Source organism: Podarcis gaigeae (assembly GCF_964106915.1).
Source record: "Podarcis gaigeae genome assembly, chromosome: 10".
NCBI classification, from domain to species: Eukaryota; Metazoa; Chordata; class Lepidosauria; order Squamata; family Lacertidae; genus Podarcis; species Podarcis gaigeae.
In genome coordinates, this window is record NC_139686.1 from 59936032 (window position 1) to 59951752 (window position 15721).

The following is a 15721-nucleotide window of genomic DNA, read 5'->3' on the forward strand; positions in this document are numbered from 1 at the left end:
ATTACAAAGCCGAATTTTAATTTTTTCTTGGGGGTACCCATATTTCAAGTTCCGAAGGGGATTCCAATCATCTTCTTGCTGCTGCATTAATGTCCACAAATCTGTCCAAATAATGTTCACAATTCTATCCAGTCCTACCTTGCTGTTTCCACATCTCCTCTTGTTATTTTCATATATTTTTCTTTTTTCTTTGTGATCTCTTCTGATAATCTCCTTAAGCAGGCAAACACAAATTGTAATCCTGTGTGAATTTTTCCGTTCGTCCAATAACCATATCGAGATGGTTTCCATGCATCATCACTTCCATAAATAAAAGCACTCTTTCCATCATTAATCTTCGCAAATCTGTCGCCTTCTTTAGTCCTCTGAGGAGGTCCGCCCGCTGTATGAAAACAAATGCATTCCTCCTCCCAGACATAAGTCTTTCGACAGAACTTGCCAAAATGGCGACGCTGTTTTTTACTGCGTCATCCCAAAGCTCTTGTACTTTCCACAATCTCCTTAAAACATGCTTTTGGTTAAAAATTATCTCCACACAGTCTTAAATCATCCAGCTTAGGTCATTTAAGTGGCATTTCTGACTTGTGGGGGGGGATTATTGGTTAATCACATAAAAGAAAGAAAGGAAAGTTCCCCCCCCCCATCCAGTCCCGTTGCCGACATACCGAGCCTTGGTGTGTCTTCTCATGATATATTCCTGTTTATCCGACCCGTCTTCTTTATCAGAGATCCCTTCAATTAGCAGTCTTTACTCCCCATTCTTCCTTGAAATATGTGCATTTGCTTCTTTCTAATTGTTTCTTTTGAAGTTGCTGCAGCTAGTGGCGCGAATCAGAGACAGCGTCCAGGAGAGCCAAAGTCCACACAAGGGCTTTCTGCCTAGTGCCCCCACCCCCTCGAGTTCGGGGGTGGTATATGTGGGCACAGCAGGCAAGGGCATTCCCCCCCATCTCCTGGGGGGGCAGGGAGGCTGCATACTCCCATCACAGCCTCTTAATTACCTCGTGTGGGTCGGAGAGGTGTTATTGTCGGCCATCTTCCAATGCACCCCTAGTGGCCCCCCCGTGATTTCTGTTCTCATCCTGAAGCAAAGTTCTTAACCCGAGATATTATTTCTGGGTTAGTGGAGTCTGTAACCTGAAGCGTCTGTAACCTGAAGCGTATGTAACCCAAGGTACCATTGTATAGGTCAAAACCAGCACTTTGAATTGGGCCCGGAAACTAATTGGTAGCCAGTGCAGTCGGACCAGGATCTGTATAATATGCTCAAACCGTTTTGCTCCAATGAGCAACCTGGCCGCTGAATTCGGCGCCAGCTTAAGTTTCCTAACTATCTTCAGAGGCAGCCCTACGTATAATGCAGATAGAGAGAACAGGGTGGCGTGGGGGCTACACCTGGTTCGTCTTTTGGTATACATAGATGAGCTGGTCTACAGGTTTCTCCCATTTTCTTCTTAATGTGTACACAACAGTGCAAACCCCAAGCTTTTATTTAAAAGCCTGCGCACAGAATGCAGCTTCGGCAAGCTACTCTCGTTAACTACCTGTGTGTTCTAGGAGCAATTAGCGAGCTATCTCCAATTGGCTTTGAAATATTCATGAGCTTTCAGCAAATTAGCTATAATAAAATTGCGGGGTGAGCACACATCTATGTTTTCATTATTCAAGATTACCCACACACTCTGCAGATTATTAACCTTGGTTCCTTGCGTATCTGAGTTATTGATGAGGGAGCTTTGTTTGCTTCCTTTGCACTAAATATAGACGAAATGTTCTGGCTTGTCCACCTCCCATTCTGCCTATTTAGTCACTTTGTATGAATTGCATTGCTCCCACTTTGAAACTTGAATAATTGAAGAGTATAGGGTGGAATTTCCATCACAGCCTAAGGCACTGCCATCGCATCATTTTATACATGTTTATTATTGAGTAAGTGCCATTAAATTCAGTGAAATTTAGTAAACATCTATAGTTGTAGGTTGCAAGTCAGTGTGAGATCTAAAGCTAAGAGAAATTTTGATCCAAAGCATTATGGAAGCCCTTATAATTATATTGAATCAATCCAGTTCTATCATTTATTGCCTAGCATAAAATTGTGTCTGGCAACTAATGGCATTAACTACCAGTCAGTATTTCTTGCTTGACTGCAAGTGGCATGTTTACAGTCGTTTTTTGAAAGCATAAACTGATTGCGGTGTTTGGTTAAATAAATCTTGCCTTAAACACAAGCTTGCAAAATAGCACCTAAGTAATTCTCAGAAATGATTGTTTTGTAATATTAATGTTTTTATTTGAATTGGTGTGTTGTTTTGTCAAGCAAAATGATTTCTTTTTTTTTTTAGCTACCTTGTCATGCCGTTTATGGGAACAGACTTGAGTAAAATAATGAAGCATGAGAAACTAACTGAAGACAGAATCCAGTTCCTGGTCTATCAAATGTTAAAGGGCCTAAAGGTTAGATCTCTCTCCCTCCTCATCCCCCCCCCTCCGTTTTTGTTTGTTTTATACGCTAGACTTTTCCTAAGATCTTGTGGTTAGGAAATTGGGATTGTGCTGCAAGCTCCTTCACACACAAATTGCCAATTCCTTTCATGGTCTCTTTAGCTATGGTGTAGCACATTATTCCCATCTATTTCCCTTCAGATATCACTAGACCAGACACCCCCAAACTCGACCCTCCAGCTGTTTTGGGACTACAACTCCCATCATCCCTAGCTAACAGGACCAGTGTTCAGGGATGATGGGAAAACAGCTGGAGGGCCGAGTTTGGGGATGCCTGCACTAGACTATAGCTACCATCAGCTCTGAACATTAGCCATGCTGACTAGCTGATGGGACTCTGGTCGGGGGGAGAGGCTGGTATAGTGTCACATCTGAACTAGTACTAACTAGCCAGGATTGCAAATGGGGGGGGGGGGATTCAGGGTTTGGTCTGCAAGCCCTAGATGAGCGGGAATCTACCTAATGCTCATGCAATAGTGTTACATTTGAATTGGTGAGCAAGTTTCCCTCATATTTATTTCTAGACATATTTATAGGTCCTCTTTTAGAGCATAGTCTTCCCCAGACAGCTGACAGAGCTGTAGTAAGGCATGAAATGCTCTTAAAAGCAAGCCATTTTAAAACAACAACATATCACGACGAAAACAGCAGCTTAGACTCCAGTAATTAAGATATAGCACTCAGGCTCGGTAACTTAAGCCAGCATCACTATAAGATCTTAAGGCAACCTGAAACAAATGCATTTTTTAAAAAGCTTATAAAGTTGGGCCTTTTACAGCCCAATAGGGAAAGAGTTCCACAATCTAGAGAGGCACCACAGAAGAGACCCTGTCTGTCATGCCAACCTACTGATTTGACATGCAGGTTTGGAGCATCAAATTTAAACTGTACTTCTTTCCTTAGAATTACAGTTACTGCAGTTTGGCTGTGGAGACAGGCTTCTGAACATGGACCCCTATGTTCTAGAGCTGTATGAGTGTAGCCCCATAAAATAAATTCCATGTTCACCCATCAGCTGTTTGGAAGACATAGCACAGGAATGAATTTAGTCCTTAAAGGTAAAGGGACCCCAGTTGTGGATGACTCTGGGGTTTGCGGCACTCATCTCGCTTTACTGGCTGAGGGTGCCAGCGTACAGCTTCTGGGTCATGTGGCCAGCATGACTAAGCTGCTTCTGGCAAACCAGAGCAGTGCACAGAAACGCCATTTACCTTCCCACCAGAGCGGTACCTATTTATCTAGTTGCACTATGATGTGCTTTCGAACTGCTAGGTTGGCAGGAGCAGGGACTGAGCAACGGGAGCTCACCCCATCGCGGGGATTCGAACCGCCAACCTTCTGCTCGGCAAGTCCTAGGCTCTGTGGTTTAACCCACAGCGCCACCCATGTCTCTGAATTTAGTCTTTATTCTTCCTCAACTGTTTCTTTTAGAGGTTGGTCATGGGCACTGTTGGATCACTTGGCTCGCTCCTCCCCGCTTGACAGAAATGTTATATTATTACTGACTTTTGATTCCATTGTGAAAGGGCAGGGCCCACTTTAAAACACATGCTGTCTGATCTTATTACCATGGCCTGCTTCAGGAAAAAAAGGTCTCGGCGTAAGTGAAATGTGATTGCAGACTGCATCCTGACCTAGATTTATTGGCTAAAACCCAGGGTTCTTACTGTTGTACTGATTTGTATCCATCCTGAGAGCAAGAGAGCTGGCCCTCAAAGTTTGAGTAACTGAGTGAAAAGGGCATGCCAAAAGAGAGGAAATGGGGTGTTAATATTAATGGCAAATGGATTCCTTAAAAAAAAAACCCATGTAAAAAAGACAACAAAGAGAAATCTGTAGTTTGCCTGCTAGATGGAAATGACAAGAGTGAAGGATTAAGAATAAAGTGTATCTTGTGATCAGATATATCCCTTAGTTTTGTTGGACTGTTGGTATTGTGAAGTTCTGGGTTGACATAGCAGACGACAGCGATTTCTCCAAAGCAGCTTTTTATTTGTAAGCTGGAACAGAACTGAACTGAGGAGCTCAGTCAGCCTGCTTATATAGAGCTCCAGAACAATTGTAACTGTTGCAACTTTCTAAAACTATCCAATCACTGAACGTCACTTTCGATCCTTCATTTGCATAACTATCTACAGTATCCCCCTGCTGGCCCAGGGTGAGAACTTCAGTACATAACAGGCATATTCAGTACTTTGAATCCAACTTAGTACTTCTGAGTCCAGATTTAGACTGCAGTCCTGTATTTAATTTAAAAAGGTAAAGGACCTCTCGATGGCTAAGTCCAGTCAAAGGAGACTATGGGGTTGCGGCGCTCATCTCACTTTCAGGCCAAGAGAGCCGGTGTTTGTCTTCAGACAACTTTCCGGGTCATGTGGCCAGCAGGACTAAACCACTTCTGGCACAACGGGACACCGTGACGGAAGCTAGAGGGTACGGAAACACCGTTTACCTTCCTGCCGTAGTGGTACCTATTTATCTACTTGCACTAGCATGCTTTCAAACTGCTAGGTTGGCAGGAGCTGGGGCAGAGCAATGGGAGCTCACCCTGTTGAGGGGATTTGAACCGCTAACCTTCTGATCAGCAAGTCCAAGAGGCTCAGTGGTTTAGACCACAGCGCCACCTGCATCCTTTGTATTTAATTAGCTGAGAGTAAGCACTGTTGAACTTAATGGAACTTACATATGAGTAGATAGCTACGTATAGAAATGCACAGCTAGTGCAATTCTATGCACTGTGTTTTACTGTTTATTTGCCTATTTCTCTTCTGCTGTTTCTCTTGCTTTTCTTTCTTTCTTTTTTAAAAAGGTGCTGTCTAGGAATCAGCCATGCTATTAGGGCCTTACACAATGGGTTCGGAGGCAGGACACTCTTGCCTGGTGGGTGAGAAAATGCAGTGCAGTTTCCCTGCCTCACACAGTCTCTCATGTTTGTCTGAACTGGCCCTTTATCTCAGTAAGAAATGAAGGCAGAAAAGCAGCAAGAAGATAAAGTTATTCAGGCAGCCTAGAATGCATATTTTAAAGCATTTCAGTTTCAGTGAGGCATCAGAGACGAAGGAATCACTATAAGGAAAGGGGAAATAAATAGTTTGTCTGGTTGCCACAATTCTTCTATACCCTGCAATAGAAATAGTTACAGGTAGGTAGCCATGTTGGTCTGCCGTAGTCGAAAAAAATTCCTTCCAGTAGCACCGTAGAGACCAACTAAGTTTGTTATTGGTATGAGCTTTCGTGTGCATGCACACATCTTCAGATACCTGCAATAGAAATGATTGCCTTCATTGTTCATAGGGCAAGTTATTCATCCTCTGATGAAAACCCTATAGCGGCCTGTCTCTTACCAAAATATTTGTTTCCTTGTTTGGTGTAGATCACGAGTACAAGTCTAGCCACTATCTCCATTTGAATTCTAAATGTATCTTGGATCTATGCAGAATGTGCTAAATGGAGGAGAAGAAGCACATAATTGTGCAGTTGTGCAAAACATGTCAAACAACCTTGCACATGAAAAGGAAAAGAAAGGTCCTCTACTTTTCGTGACTAACAGAATAGACAAAGTCCTCAGGACACAATTCCCAACTAAGAGACGTTAACTCTTAACGTCTAGCTTTTAACACTTTGGTATTGCGTTTAGTTTTATTGGGAATATTTGCACCACATCAGAGCAGTGAAACATGAACTGTACAAACGCTACTTCCAATTCCACTCTCGCTGATCCAGATGTTTTCTGTATAGACTTACATGTCAGTGACTTATTAAATCCACTTCACATGGAGGCACAGTGAGCTTATAATGTAGCCATTGGTTCCTTGCTTTCCACACACATCATTAAATGTCCAAACTGTTGTCTGGTTTTGTGTTCAACCTAAACAAACATAGTTATCTTGGGGGGAAATCAGTAAGAAGATTAGATACCTTGAGGGACATTTCTGTGCCTGAGCAGCAATCACACAAAGCCCACTTCACACTGTCCTTGGTTCACCTTTAAGCTATTGTTTAGCTCAAAATGCTGTGTGTGCATTTCGGTTTTGACATGATTTTGTGGGAGGCTTATCAACTCGCATGCTCCTTTTGATTGCATGCAGTTGCTTCTTATCTCAGGCCTAGTTTGCATAACCCTCCTGGAAAAAACCCAAACCACCATGCACAAAACAAGAGCATTTAAAGCGGCAATTTACATCGCTGCTTCTCTGTGTGAGTGAGTCCCAAATGCGGGTCCTGTGTTCTTGGTAAGAATAGCAAAGCAGTATAGCCTCTCTCTGTCAAACTGTTTCCTCTGCACTTCTGTCTCATGGATATTGGCTTGTAGCCTAAGTTAAGGAAGCACATGGAAGGAAAGTTCCCCATTGCCACCTTCCCATTTGCGGGTGGCACTGTGGTCTAAACCATTGAGCCTCTTGGGGTTGCTGATCAGAAGGTCGGCAGTTCGAATCCCCGCAACAGGGTGATCTCCTGTTGCTCTGTCCCAGCTCCTGCCAACCTAGCAGTTTGAAAGCACACCAGTGCAAGTAGATAAATAGGTACTGCTGCGGCGGGAAGGTAAATGGCGTTTCCGAACACTCTGGTTTCCATTATGTTGTGCCAGAAGCGGTTTAGTCCTGCTGGCCACAGGACCTGGAAAGCTGTCTGTGGACAATCGCCGGCTCTCTCGGCCTGAAAACAAGATGAGTGCCGCAACCCCATCATCGCCTTTGACTGGACTTAACTGTCCAGGGGTCCTTTACCTTTTTGTTTTTACCAGTGAATCCTTCTACAAGGCCTCTGGAGATGCTGGGGACCTTGCCTGAACAATGTGGAATAGTTTGCAGTGGGGAGGAATGCCCAAGAAACTTTCCTTCCATGAACATCCTTCAGTTTAACTTACCTTAGGATCCAAGCCCATTTTTGAGCAATTTCCCCCTTCCCCAGCAGTCCCCATTAATATACCCCATCCCATGTTGTTCAGGTTTTGGTGTAGATGGGGAAGGGAGGAATAGGAATCTTTTTCTCATGTGAACTTTCTTAACTGTGCAAAACTCTGGGGGAGTTGAGGAGCCTCTACTTCGAAATGAAATGAGTGAGGCTTTCTTCAGCAGTAACCCGCAACTCTCACTCCGAAGTGCAGTTCTTGGTTTGAACGTGGCACACAGAGTTGGACTCCTTAAGAATATTCACCTTCAAATCAACAAGAGAGTTGTGGATTGGTGCCCAAGCAGTCCTCACTCGTTTCAAATTGGCTTGCATTTTTTTTTTTCCGAGGTCTAATGCTTAAAAGTCCAAGCTAAACGTTTATTCAAAAATAAGTGCTTCTGGGCTTAGGTAGAATTAACTTCCTTGCAAATAAATGCATTTAGGATTAGAGACAGAACTTTCTCTGGGTATATTCACTGAGTGCAGATGTGTTTTATTAGTTCTGCATAACAGGGATATTTAGGAGAAGGCGTACCCTAATTGGAACGCATTTGTTTCTCAGAAGAGGGAGTTGCTGGCAGGAAATTCCTATTTTTTCCTGTTTCTTCTTAGGCCATTAGGATACTCCAATTACTTAGAAGTATTTCCTTTGCAACTCTCTCCTGCTATATGACTCCATGAGCCCGTGATAAGATTTTTCTTCTGCTGCCGCTACAAAAGGTCTCTTTGATATGTTCGGGACATACTCCCTTATTAGAACCTTAGAGGTTTGCCTAGGCCCCAGACAAGAGCCTCAAAGAAAGAAATATTAAGATAGACATGGCTGAATGTGGGGGGGGGGGGACACTGAGCAGTAATTGCAAGCTGCATCGACAGCCATCTGTAAGGCAAAACCAGAAAAATAATCCAGGTAGAGAAGTATGTTACAGAAACTCTCACCGATAGTCTCTCTCGTTCATTGTATTTTTCTCTGGTCTACTTAGTCTTTCCATTGTATATGAGGTCAGGTATGGGGCAGGTAAAGGTGCAGGTGCCACTTTTCAGCTGATATATATGATGTGCTTGCGCTGTCAATCACTGTAGGATTTGCGAGGGCACAGGGCTTTGGTAGCACTGACAACCAGCTGATCAACATCATCTGCAAAGACCTGTGTCGTTTCCTGCACTGTTGTTATTATTGTTGTTTGTTGTTGCTGTTGTTATTTATCTGAAGTATATATGAAGGAGCGTCTCCACCCCCATCGTTCACCTGAGGTCCAGCTCCAAGGGCCTTCTGGTGGTTCCCTCCCTGCAAAAAGTGAGGTTACAGGGAACCAGGCAGAGGGCCTTCTCGGTGGTGGTGCCTGCCCTGTGGAACGCCCTCCCATCAGATGTCAAGGATATAAGCAGCTATCTGACTTTTAGAAGATATCTGAAGGCAGATATCTGTTTAGGGAAGTTTTCAATGTTTTATCGCTTTTTTATTATCATTGTTAATATTCTGTTGGGAGCTGCCCAGAGTGGCTGGGGAAACCTAGCCAGATGGATGGGGTATAAATTATTATTATTATTATTATTATTATTATTATTATTATTATTATTATTATTTCAATTAATGTACCACCCTTTATCAAGAGATCCCAGGGCAGTGTACAACATTAAAAACACATTACAGAACATCAATGATAACAACATAATAAAAAGCATACTGACAGACAGCCTAATAATAAAAGTGGCTTTTTAAACAGTGCTAATTTGGAAGGCCGTGGTTTCCTGTCTGTGTTGATATAGGAGAATAGCATCTGTTTGCAGCAAATAGATATCATACTTGGAGTTAGCTGTACAAGGCTTTCTGGAGGGCAAGGCATGTGTTCTCACAGCACTGGGACTGGAAGACTGGCCCCTCCTTCAATTCTGTCTTCGGGGCATCTGTCTTAGCCACAAAAGCTCTGCTCTATGGTAAATCTGGCAGCCTGATAAAAAGTAAAGAAGACACACAAAAGGTATTCTCTAGAGCTTCATACAGCTAGGATGACGGATTTTGTAGCATTCGGTCATCCATCAGTTTTATTGTATATAGCCAAAGGCGACAGAGAATAAAAGGAAAGCTTTCCTCTAAAATCATACAACATAACCTGTATCAGTTTACAACATAAAAAGAAATTTACAGCATTAAAAATTAAGATTGGAGTGCATTCTCATGGCTGGAACGGAACTTCTTGGCTGCTAGCGCAAATTTGGCTCCCTGGTGTGTAATATATAGATGTTCATCTGCTAGGGGTTCGACTGTCACTTCCTGTGTGGATTGACTTGGAAGCCAATTAAGAACTGGCGATACAAAAAACCTCTCTGGGCGTTGTATACAGGGGGCAAATCAGCAGATAGTGTGTAATGTCTCCTACATGATTGCATCCATATATACGATCCATATGGGGCATTCCCCGATATCTCCCTTCTAAATATGCTGGGGGCATCCTGTTGGAATCTTAGTTCTACAAAGGCCCTGGGTAGTTGTGGGAAGGTCAGAGTCTCAAAGCAAAGGGGCTTTGAGTAATTGGTCTTAATTTGGGGGTACCAGATAGAGTAATGGGCGGCAGTGATGGATGCTCTGGCTTGGTTGGGATCCTGGTCAAAAATCCAATTTCTAATGTCACGTGGGCTAAGGGCTAAGAAGAAGAGTTTTGGATTTGATATCCCACTTTATCACTACCCTAAAGAGTCTCAAAGCTGCTAACAATCTCCTTCCCTTCCTTCCCCACTACAAACACTCTTTGAGGTGAGTGAGGCTGAGAGACTTCAGAGAAGTGTGACTGGCCCAAGGTCACCCAGCAGCTGCAAGTGGAGGAGCGGGGAATCAAACCCGGTTCACCTGATTATGAGTCCACTGCTCTTAACCACTACACCACACTAACTATTCAAAGAGTTCCCCATTAGAAGATTATAAGCCCTAACCTTCTCTCGGCATTTTTGTGCCCAGCCCCCTGTCCTTAGTTGCTCTAACCAGCAGAGCTTAGTAAGAGTATGATCATTGAATGTATTTAGCCTGCGCCAGTATCTCAGATAGGCAAGATCAGGATCTGGCATGTCCAAAGTCCATTTTGGGGGCCTAATCTGGTTTTATCTGGCCCCTGTGGCAGTTTATTTATTGGGGTGAAATCCTAAAGAAAGCTTCATCAAAAACTTCATCAAATCTGGCCCTCTTTGAAAAAAGTTTGGGCACCCCTGGGCTTGATCAATTCTGGCTGCAAGCGAGGGGAGGCCCAACTCCACTCTGCCAGTGTCCCACAGGGAAGTCCCCAAATCTGCCTCATAAATTTATTTTGTGGGACCTCTATTTCAGATTTAACACCAGTTCCCCATATCTCAGCCCCATAGAGCACTTGGACGATGATTTTGGAGACAAAGCTCTTAATAGCTGGGTTGATTAGTTGCCCATTATTTGAATGGAAGAACCTATATAACTTTCCAGTAGAACGGCCAGATATTAGCTTAATTGCTTCCAGGTGGGGTTTCCATGGTGACTTCTCATCGATAAGTAATCCTAGATATTTAAATCTGGGTACTTGCTCTAGGGTGTGACTGTCTAGAGTTCACCTGGACTTGGTAGTCCTCTTGCCAAATACAATGACCTTGGGTTTTATCGTAGTTAATTTTTAGATGCTCTTTGTTTTTACTCAGTTGACAAAATTTAACCTGCATCCTCCTGAGATTTAATTCTAAAACTAAATCATCGGCGTAGAGCAGAATTGATGATTCCCAGGAGTGGGGGCGAAAAAGGAGGAGGGTGCCATTTCAGGGATGAGATTGTTTATATAGCAATTAAGTAGGAAGGGTGATTTTGTAGCATTAAGCTGTGCAACCTTGTGTGATTAAAAGTAGAAAAAGAAAACATAATTAAACGAAGAAATCAACCTGAGCCCTCTCTTTTTCTTAGATCTTGACACGGCTTAAATTTATGCAATAAATTAGCAAATCCTGCTTTTTTTCTGTAAAGCTCAGGGCAATGACATCACGTCCTCCAGCAAGTTTAGCCACTGAACAGATGCAGGCATACTTAGGTTGATGCACTATATGCACCTTCAGATTGATCTTTCAGAATAATAATAATAATAATAATAATAATAATAATAATAATAATATATTTATACTCACACATCTGGCTGGGTTGCCCCAGCTACTCTGGGTGGCTTCCAACACATATAAAAATAATAATAAAACATTAATAGTAGCAATTTGATCCAATATAAAAAGTCACAATAACAATTATATACATTGAAAACATTTCCTCTTATGATAGTCCCTGTTCTATTTGAACAGCATGGTAAGTCAAACCTTGGTTTAGTGTAGCAGGACCAGAGCAGTTGGAGTCTCTTGCCGGGAGACCATATATTCATGCTAAGTCATGGTTTGGCTGAGTGCTACATGTGAACTCAGCCAATGACATTCTTACAGTTTCATAAAATGACTTAACGTGTTTATGTAAAGTAGCTCGCTCACACTTTTTTATGTATTTGCAAAACTGAACAAGTCACAGCTTTGAGAAGACCGTGGTTGGCAGGGGCAGAAATCATGTTGGAGCTCCTTGTAGGAGTCATGAAATATAAATGTGATAAATAAAGTAAACTTTGTTGGCAGGCAAAATCAGTTGTAGTTTCTAATTTCCGTAGATCAGAATTTAAAGTCATATAGCATCACAAACCTTTTCAGTGTGATCTATGTTTATCAATGTCCAATAAATAAAGTGCAATTTTGTTTTTTTGCAGTATATCCACTCGTCAGGCATAATTCATCGGGTAAGTAAAGAATCTCATTTCCGGTTTGCTGTTTTTCTGTTCTGTAGTTTTAGGTGGCTCTCTCACAGAAGCAAGCCAAAGGCATGAGAATGATTTAAGAAACAAACACCTAGTGGGTCAGTGCAATGTTAACTTAACATTTGCCTTGATCCTGATTACAAAATCTGTTCCAAAACTGCTAAAATGAAAGGATTGTTTCCGATTATTTGTGGCTTGGTCGCCAGCAGCAGAGGCTTAGGAACCCACAAGCATCGCTCCCTGTGTTGAGATTTGGGCATCTGCGTACAGACTACCGTGGGCAAGAAAAAGAAGAAGAAGAGTTTGGATTTGATATCCCGCCTTTCACTCCCTTTAAGGAGTCTCAAAGCGGCTAACATTCTCCTTTCCCTTCCTCCCCCAAAACAAACACTCTGTGAGGTGAGTGGGGCTGAGAGACTTCAAATAAGTGTGACTGGCACAGAGTCACCCAGCAGCTGCATGTGGAGGAGCAGGGAATCGAACCCGGTTCCCCAGATTACGAGACTACCGCTCTTAACCACTACACCACACTGGCTCTCACACTGGCAACCTATAACACTGCCCTCAGTTGAAAGAAGTCCTGAAATTTAGATACATTTACCAGCTCAGTCTGGAGGGCACGAGACGCTCAGTCTCAGGATTGTGGATTTGAGACCCATGTTGGGGAAAAGATTCCTGCATATCAGGGGGTTGGACAGAATAACCCTTGTGGTCCCTTCCCTTCTATGATTCTATGATATGTGCCCCTAAACCAGGCATAGGCAAACTTGGCCCTCCAGATGTTTTGGGACTACAGCTGTTAGCTATGGATGATGGGAGTTGTAGTCCCAAAACATCTGGAGGCCCGGGTTTCCCTATGCCTGCTCTCCATTGAAAGAAGTACTACTTTTTATTTTTATTTTAAATGTGTTCTTCCTGAAGATAATTTCATCTCAGATTTGTTTGTTTTTAAATATGTTTTTAGGACTTAAAACCCGGAAATCTAGCAGTAAACGAAGACTGTGAACTGAAGGTAAGAAATGTGAACACTTTGGGCTTACAGAAGTTTGAAGATATAGAAATGGATGTGGGGGAATTTGGTAGTAGGACCTTGGAACTAATGTGATAGGAGCCTTTCAAAGGGAGGGTGGTGCAGGGTAGTATATAATTATTTTGTGGTACTTCCTTTGAATCTCTTCTGAAGTAATAGAATAATGGTAGTGTTTGGGTCATAAGTTCACAAGGGTTGGCAGAAATGAGTTAAGCAAGCCAAGAAATAGGTTGCTTAACTCTGGTTACCCATTTCATCCCATCCAGGAAACTATAGTTGACAGGTTTGATATAGCCAGTGTATTGATCCACCGTTTGAAGTTTAATACAGTGGAACCTCAGTTGTCGAACGTAATCAGTTCCAGAAGACTATTTGACTTCTGAAACGTTCGACAACCAAGGCGCAAAGGGCTGTCAGCAATTTCAATGGCGAAAATTGAGAAGCGCGTCTCGGAAGCCGTTCAACTTCTGAGGCACATTCGAAAACTGAAGCAATTACTTCCAGGTTTTCAGTGTCCAGGTTCTGAAACATTTGGCTTCTGAGGCGCTTGAAAACCGAGGTTCCACTGTAGTTTCCCAGACCAGAAATTATAATTAACTGAGAACTTTGCGGCTTTGCCTCCTCACATGAAGGGCTCTGTGTGCGGCCATAAGGCCTGTTCATATCTTGGCTTATTAAGTCGAGATACGATTGTCCAAACTAGCCCAGTGTGTCTTGAAGCCTGAAATAACATAATTCATAATTACTGGCTAAGGTAAGGTTGCTTGCACCATAGGCAATTAGCTGCTTTTTTAGAGGGCCATGCACGACCGGTTTCATTGGTAATTATTGGACTTCACCCAAGATGCTGCGAGGTTCATTGTTTATAAGAGGACGGCAGAGCTGAGCATTTGCTTGCGTGGAATAAACTTTGCCAGAGGTACTTTACTTAGCTGCATGAAATAATAAGCAGGAATTACAGTGCTACTGGGTTGAGGTATTGTCACTAAAGTGTCAAGAAGAAAATCTGTATTTTTTTGGAACCAACTGGAAAGGCTCTTAATTCAACATTCTTACTGTCTTTCCAAAACTAAAATTGCTCGTTCTGTGCATGCAGTTGGATTATTTCCCCTGCAATAAAAGCTCTTGAGCAATCACCTCAGCGTGGCTGTTGAAGCCCTCCCAAAACCAGCAGTCGGGGAGTCCTCAATATCGCCTCTGAGACCGGCTGTGTCAGCTCAGGCAGGAAGACTGCTGGGCAGCAAGATGGGCGGTAAACCAGCAGAATCCCTAATCCATCCCAGTTGCCCAGGGCCAGGAACACATGTTCCCAACTGGACAGAGAGCCTGGAGGGAGAGAAAGAGAATTTGTATAGACCAAAGCAACTTCACTTCCTATGTTGATGTTGCACTGAGTGGGCATAGCTGGGTGAGACCCAACTTCATCCCAGGTCTCAGTGATGCAGACCAGATTGGCTTCCTCATTCATAATCAGATAATGGATAAGGCAAGTCTTACTCAGAGTCAACTTGGCATTCAGCGATGGCAGCAACAGACCTGAGGGCTTGTTGATAAAAGTTAAAGGACCCCTGGATGGTTAAGTACAGTCAAAGGCAACTGTGGGGTTGTGGCGCTCATCTCGCTTTCAGGCCGAGGGAGCCGGTGTTTGTCCTCAGACAACTTTCCGGGTCATGTGGCCAGCATGACTAAACCGTTTCTGGTGCAACGGAACACGTGATGGAAACCAGAGCGTACGGAAACGCTGTTTACCTTCCCGTCGCAGTGGTACCTATTTATCTACTTGCGCTGGCATGCTTTCAAACTGCTAGGTTGGCAGGAGCTGGGACAGAGCAACGGGAGCTCACCCCATTGCGGGGATTCAAACCACCGACCTCCTAATTGACAAGCCCAAGAGGCTCAGTGGTTTACTCCACAGTGCCACCCGTGCCACTGTGGGCTGGCTGATAGGACAGGCACAGTTCCCCAGGTTGGAAGAGGGTCTGGCACACAGCACAGTCACTAACTGCCTGTCCCATGTGCCTCTTACCCAGCCTGCCCCACCTCTCACACCAAATCTTCCTGAATCCTGAACCACTGTAACTGGGGCCCCCACTGCTCTCCCAGCCACATGCAAACCCCATGCAATTTTAAAACAGTTAAAACAATTGTAGCTTTGGCCCTGTCTCTGCTTTGTAGCTGATGCTGCAGCCAGGAGATGTAGCCTGGCTGCAGGTGCAGAGGTCAAAGAGGTCAAAGCTGCTCTCAGCTGCTGGCGCTGGCTTGCCTAACGGTGAAAGGCTCAGCTGGTGCAAGACTAGCAGGGAGTGGGTAGCTGTAGATCAGGGATCGGCAAGGTTTACCGGCCATGGGCCAGATCACTCCCACAGAGATCATCCGTGGGCCAGACTGGCGCAGTGTGATGCCGAAAATCACGCCTGCACAGAAGCGATTTTCAGCATCTGGACATGCGCAGACACAATTTCTGGTATATGTGCAGGTGCGATTTTCGGCACCGCTTGGCGAGTCC

At 43.6% G+C, this 15721-nt stretch overlaps 1 protein-coding gene and 1 long non-coding RNA gene across 2 annotated transcripts in view; one reads left to right on the forward strand and one right to left on the reverse strand.

The window, feature by feature from the left end:
• The window catches only part of LOC310825732, a 240438-nt gene that overhangs the window by 156521 nt on the left and 68196 nt on the right, over window positions 1-15721 (reverse strand). The window lies entirely within an intron of this gene.
• Window positions 1-15721, forward strand: part of MAPK12 (mitogen-activated protein kinase 12) — a 46029-nt gene that overhangs the window by 17051 nt on the left and 13257 nt on the right. The window contains exons 4-6 of the mRNA XM_083699368.1: window positions 2343-2454; window positions 12138-12167; window positions 13150-13197. Coding sequence (XP_083555494.1) covers window positions 2343-2454; window positions 12138-12167; window positions 13150-13197 — 190 coding nt within the window. The remainder of the gene's footprint in view (window positions 1-2342; window positions 2455-12137; window positions 12168-13149; window positions 13198-15721) is intronic.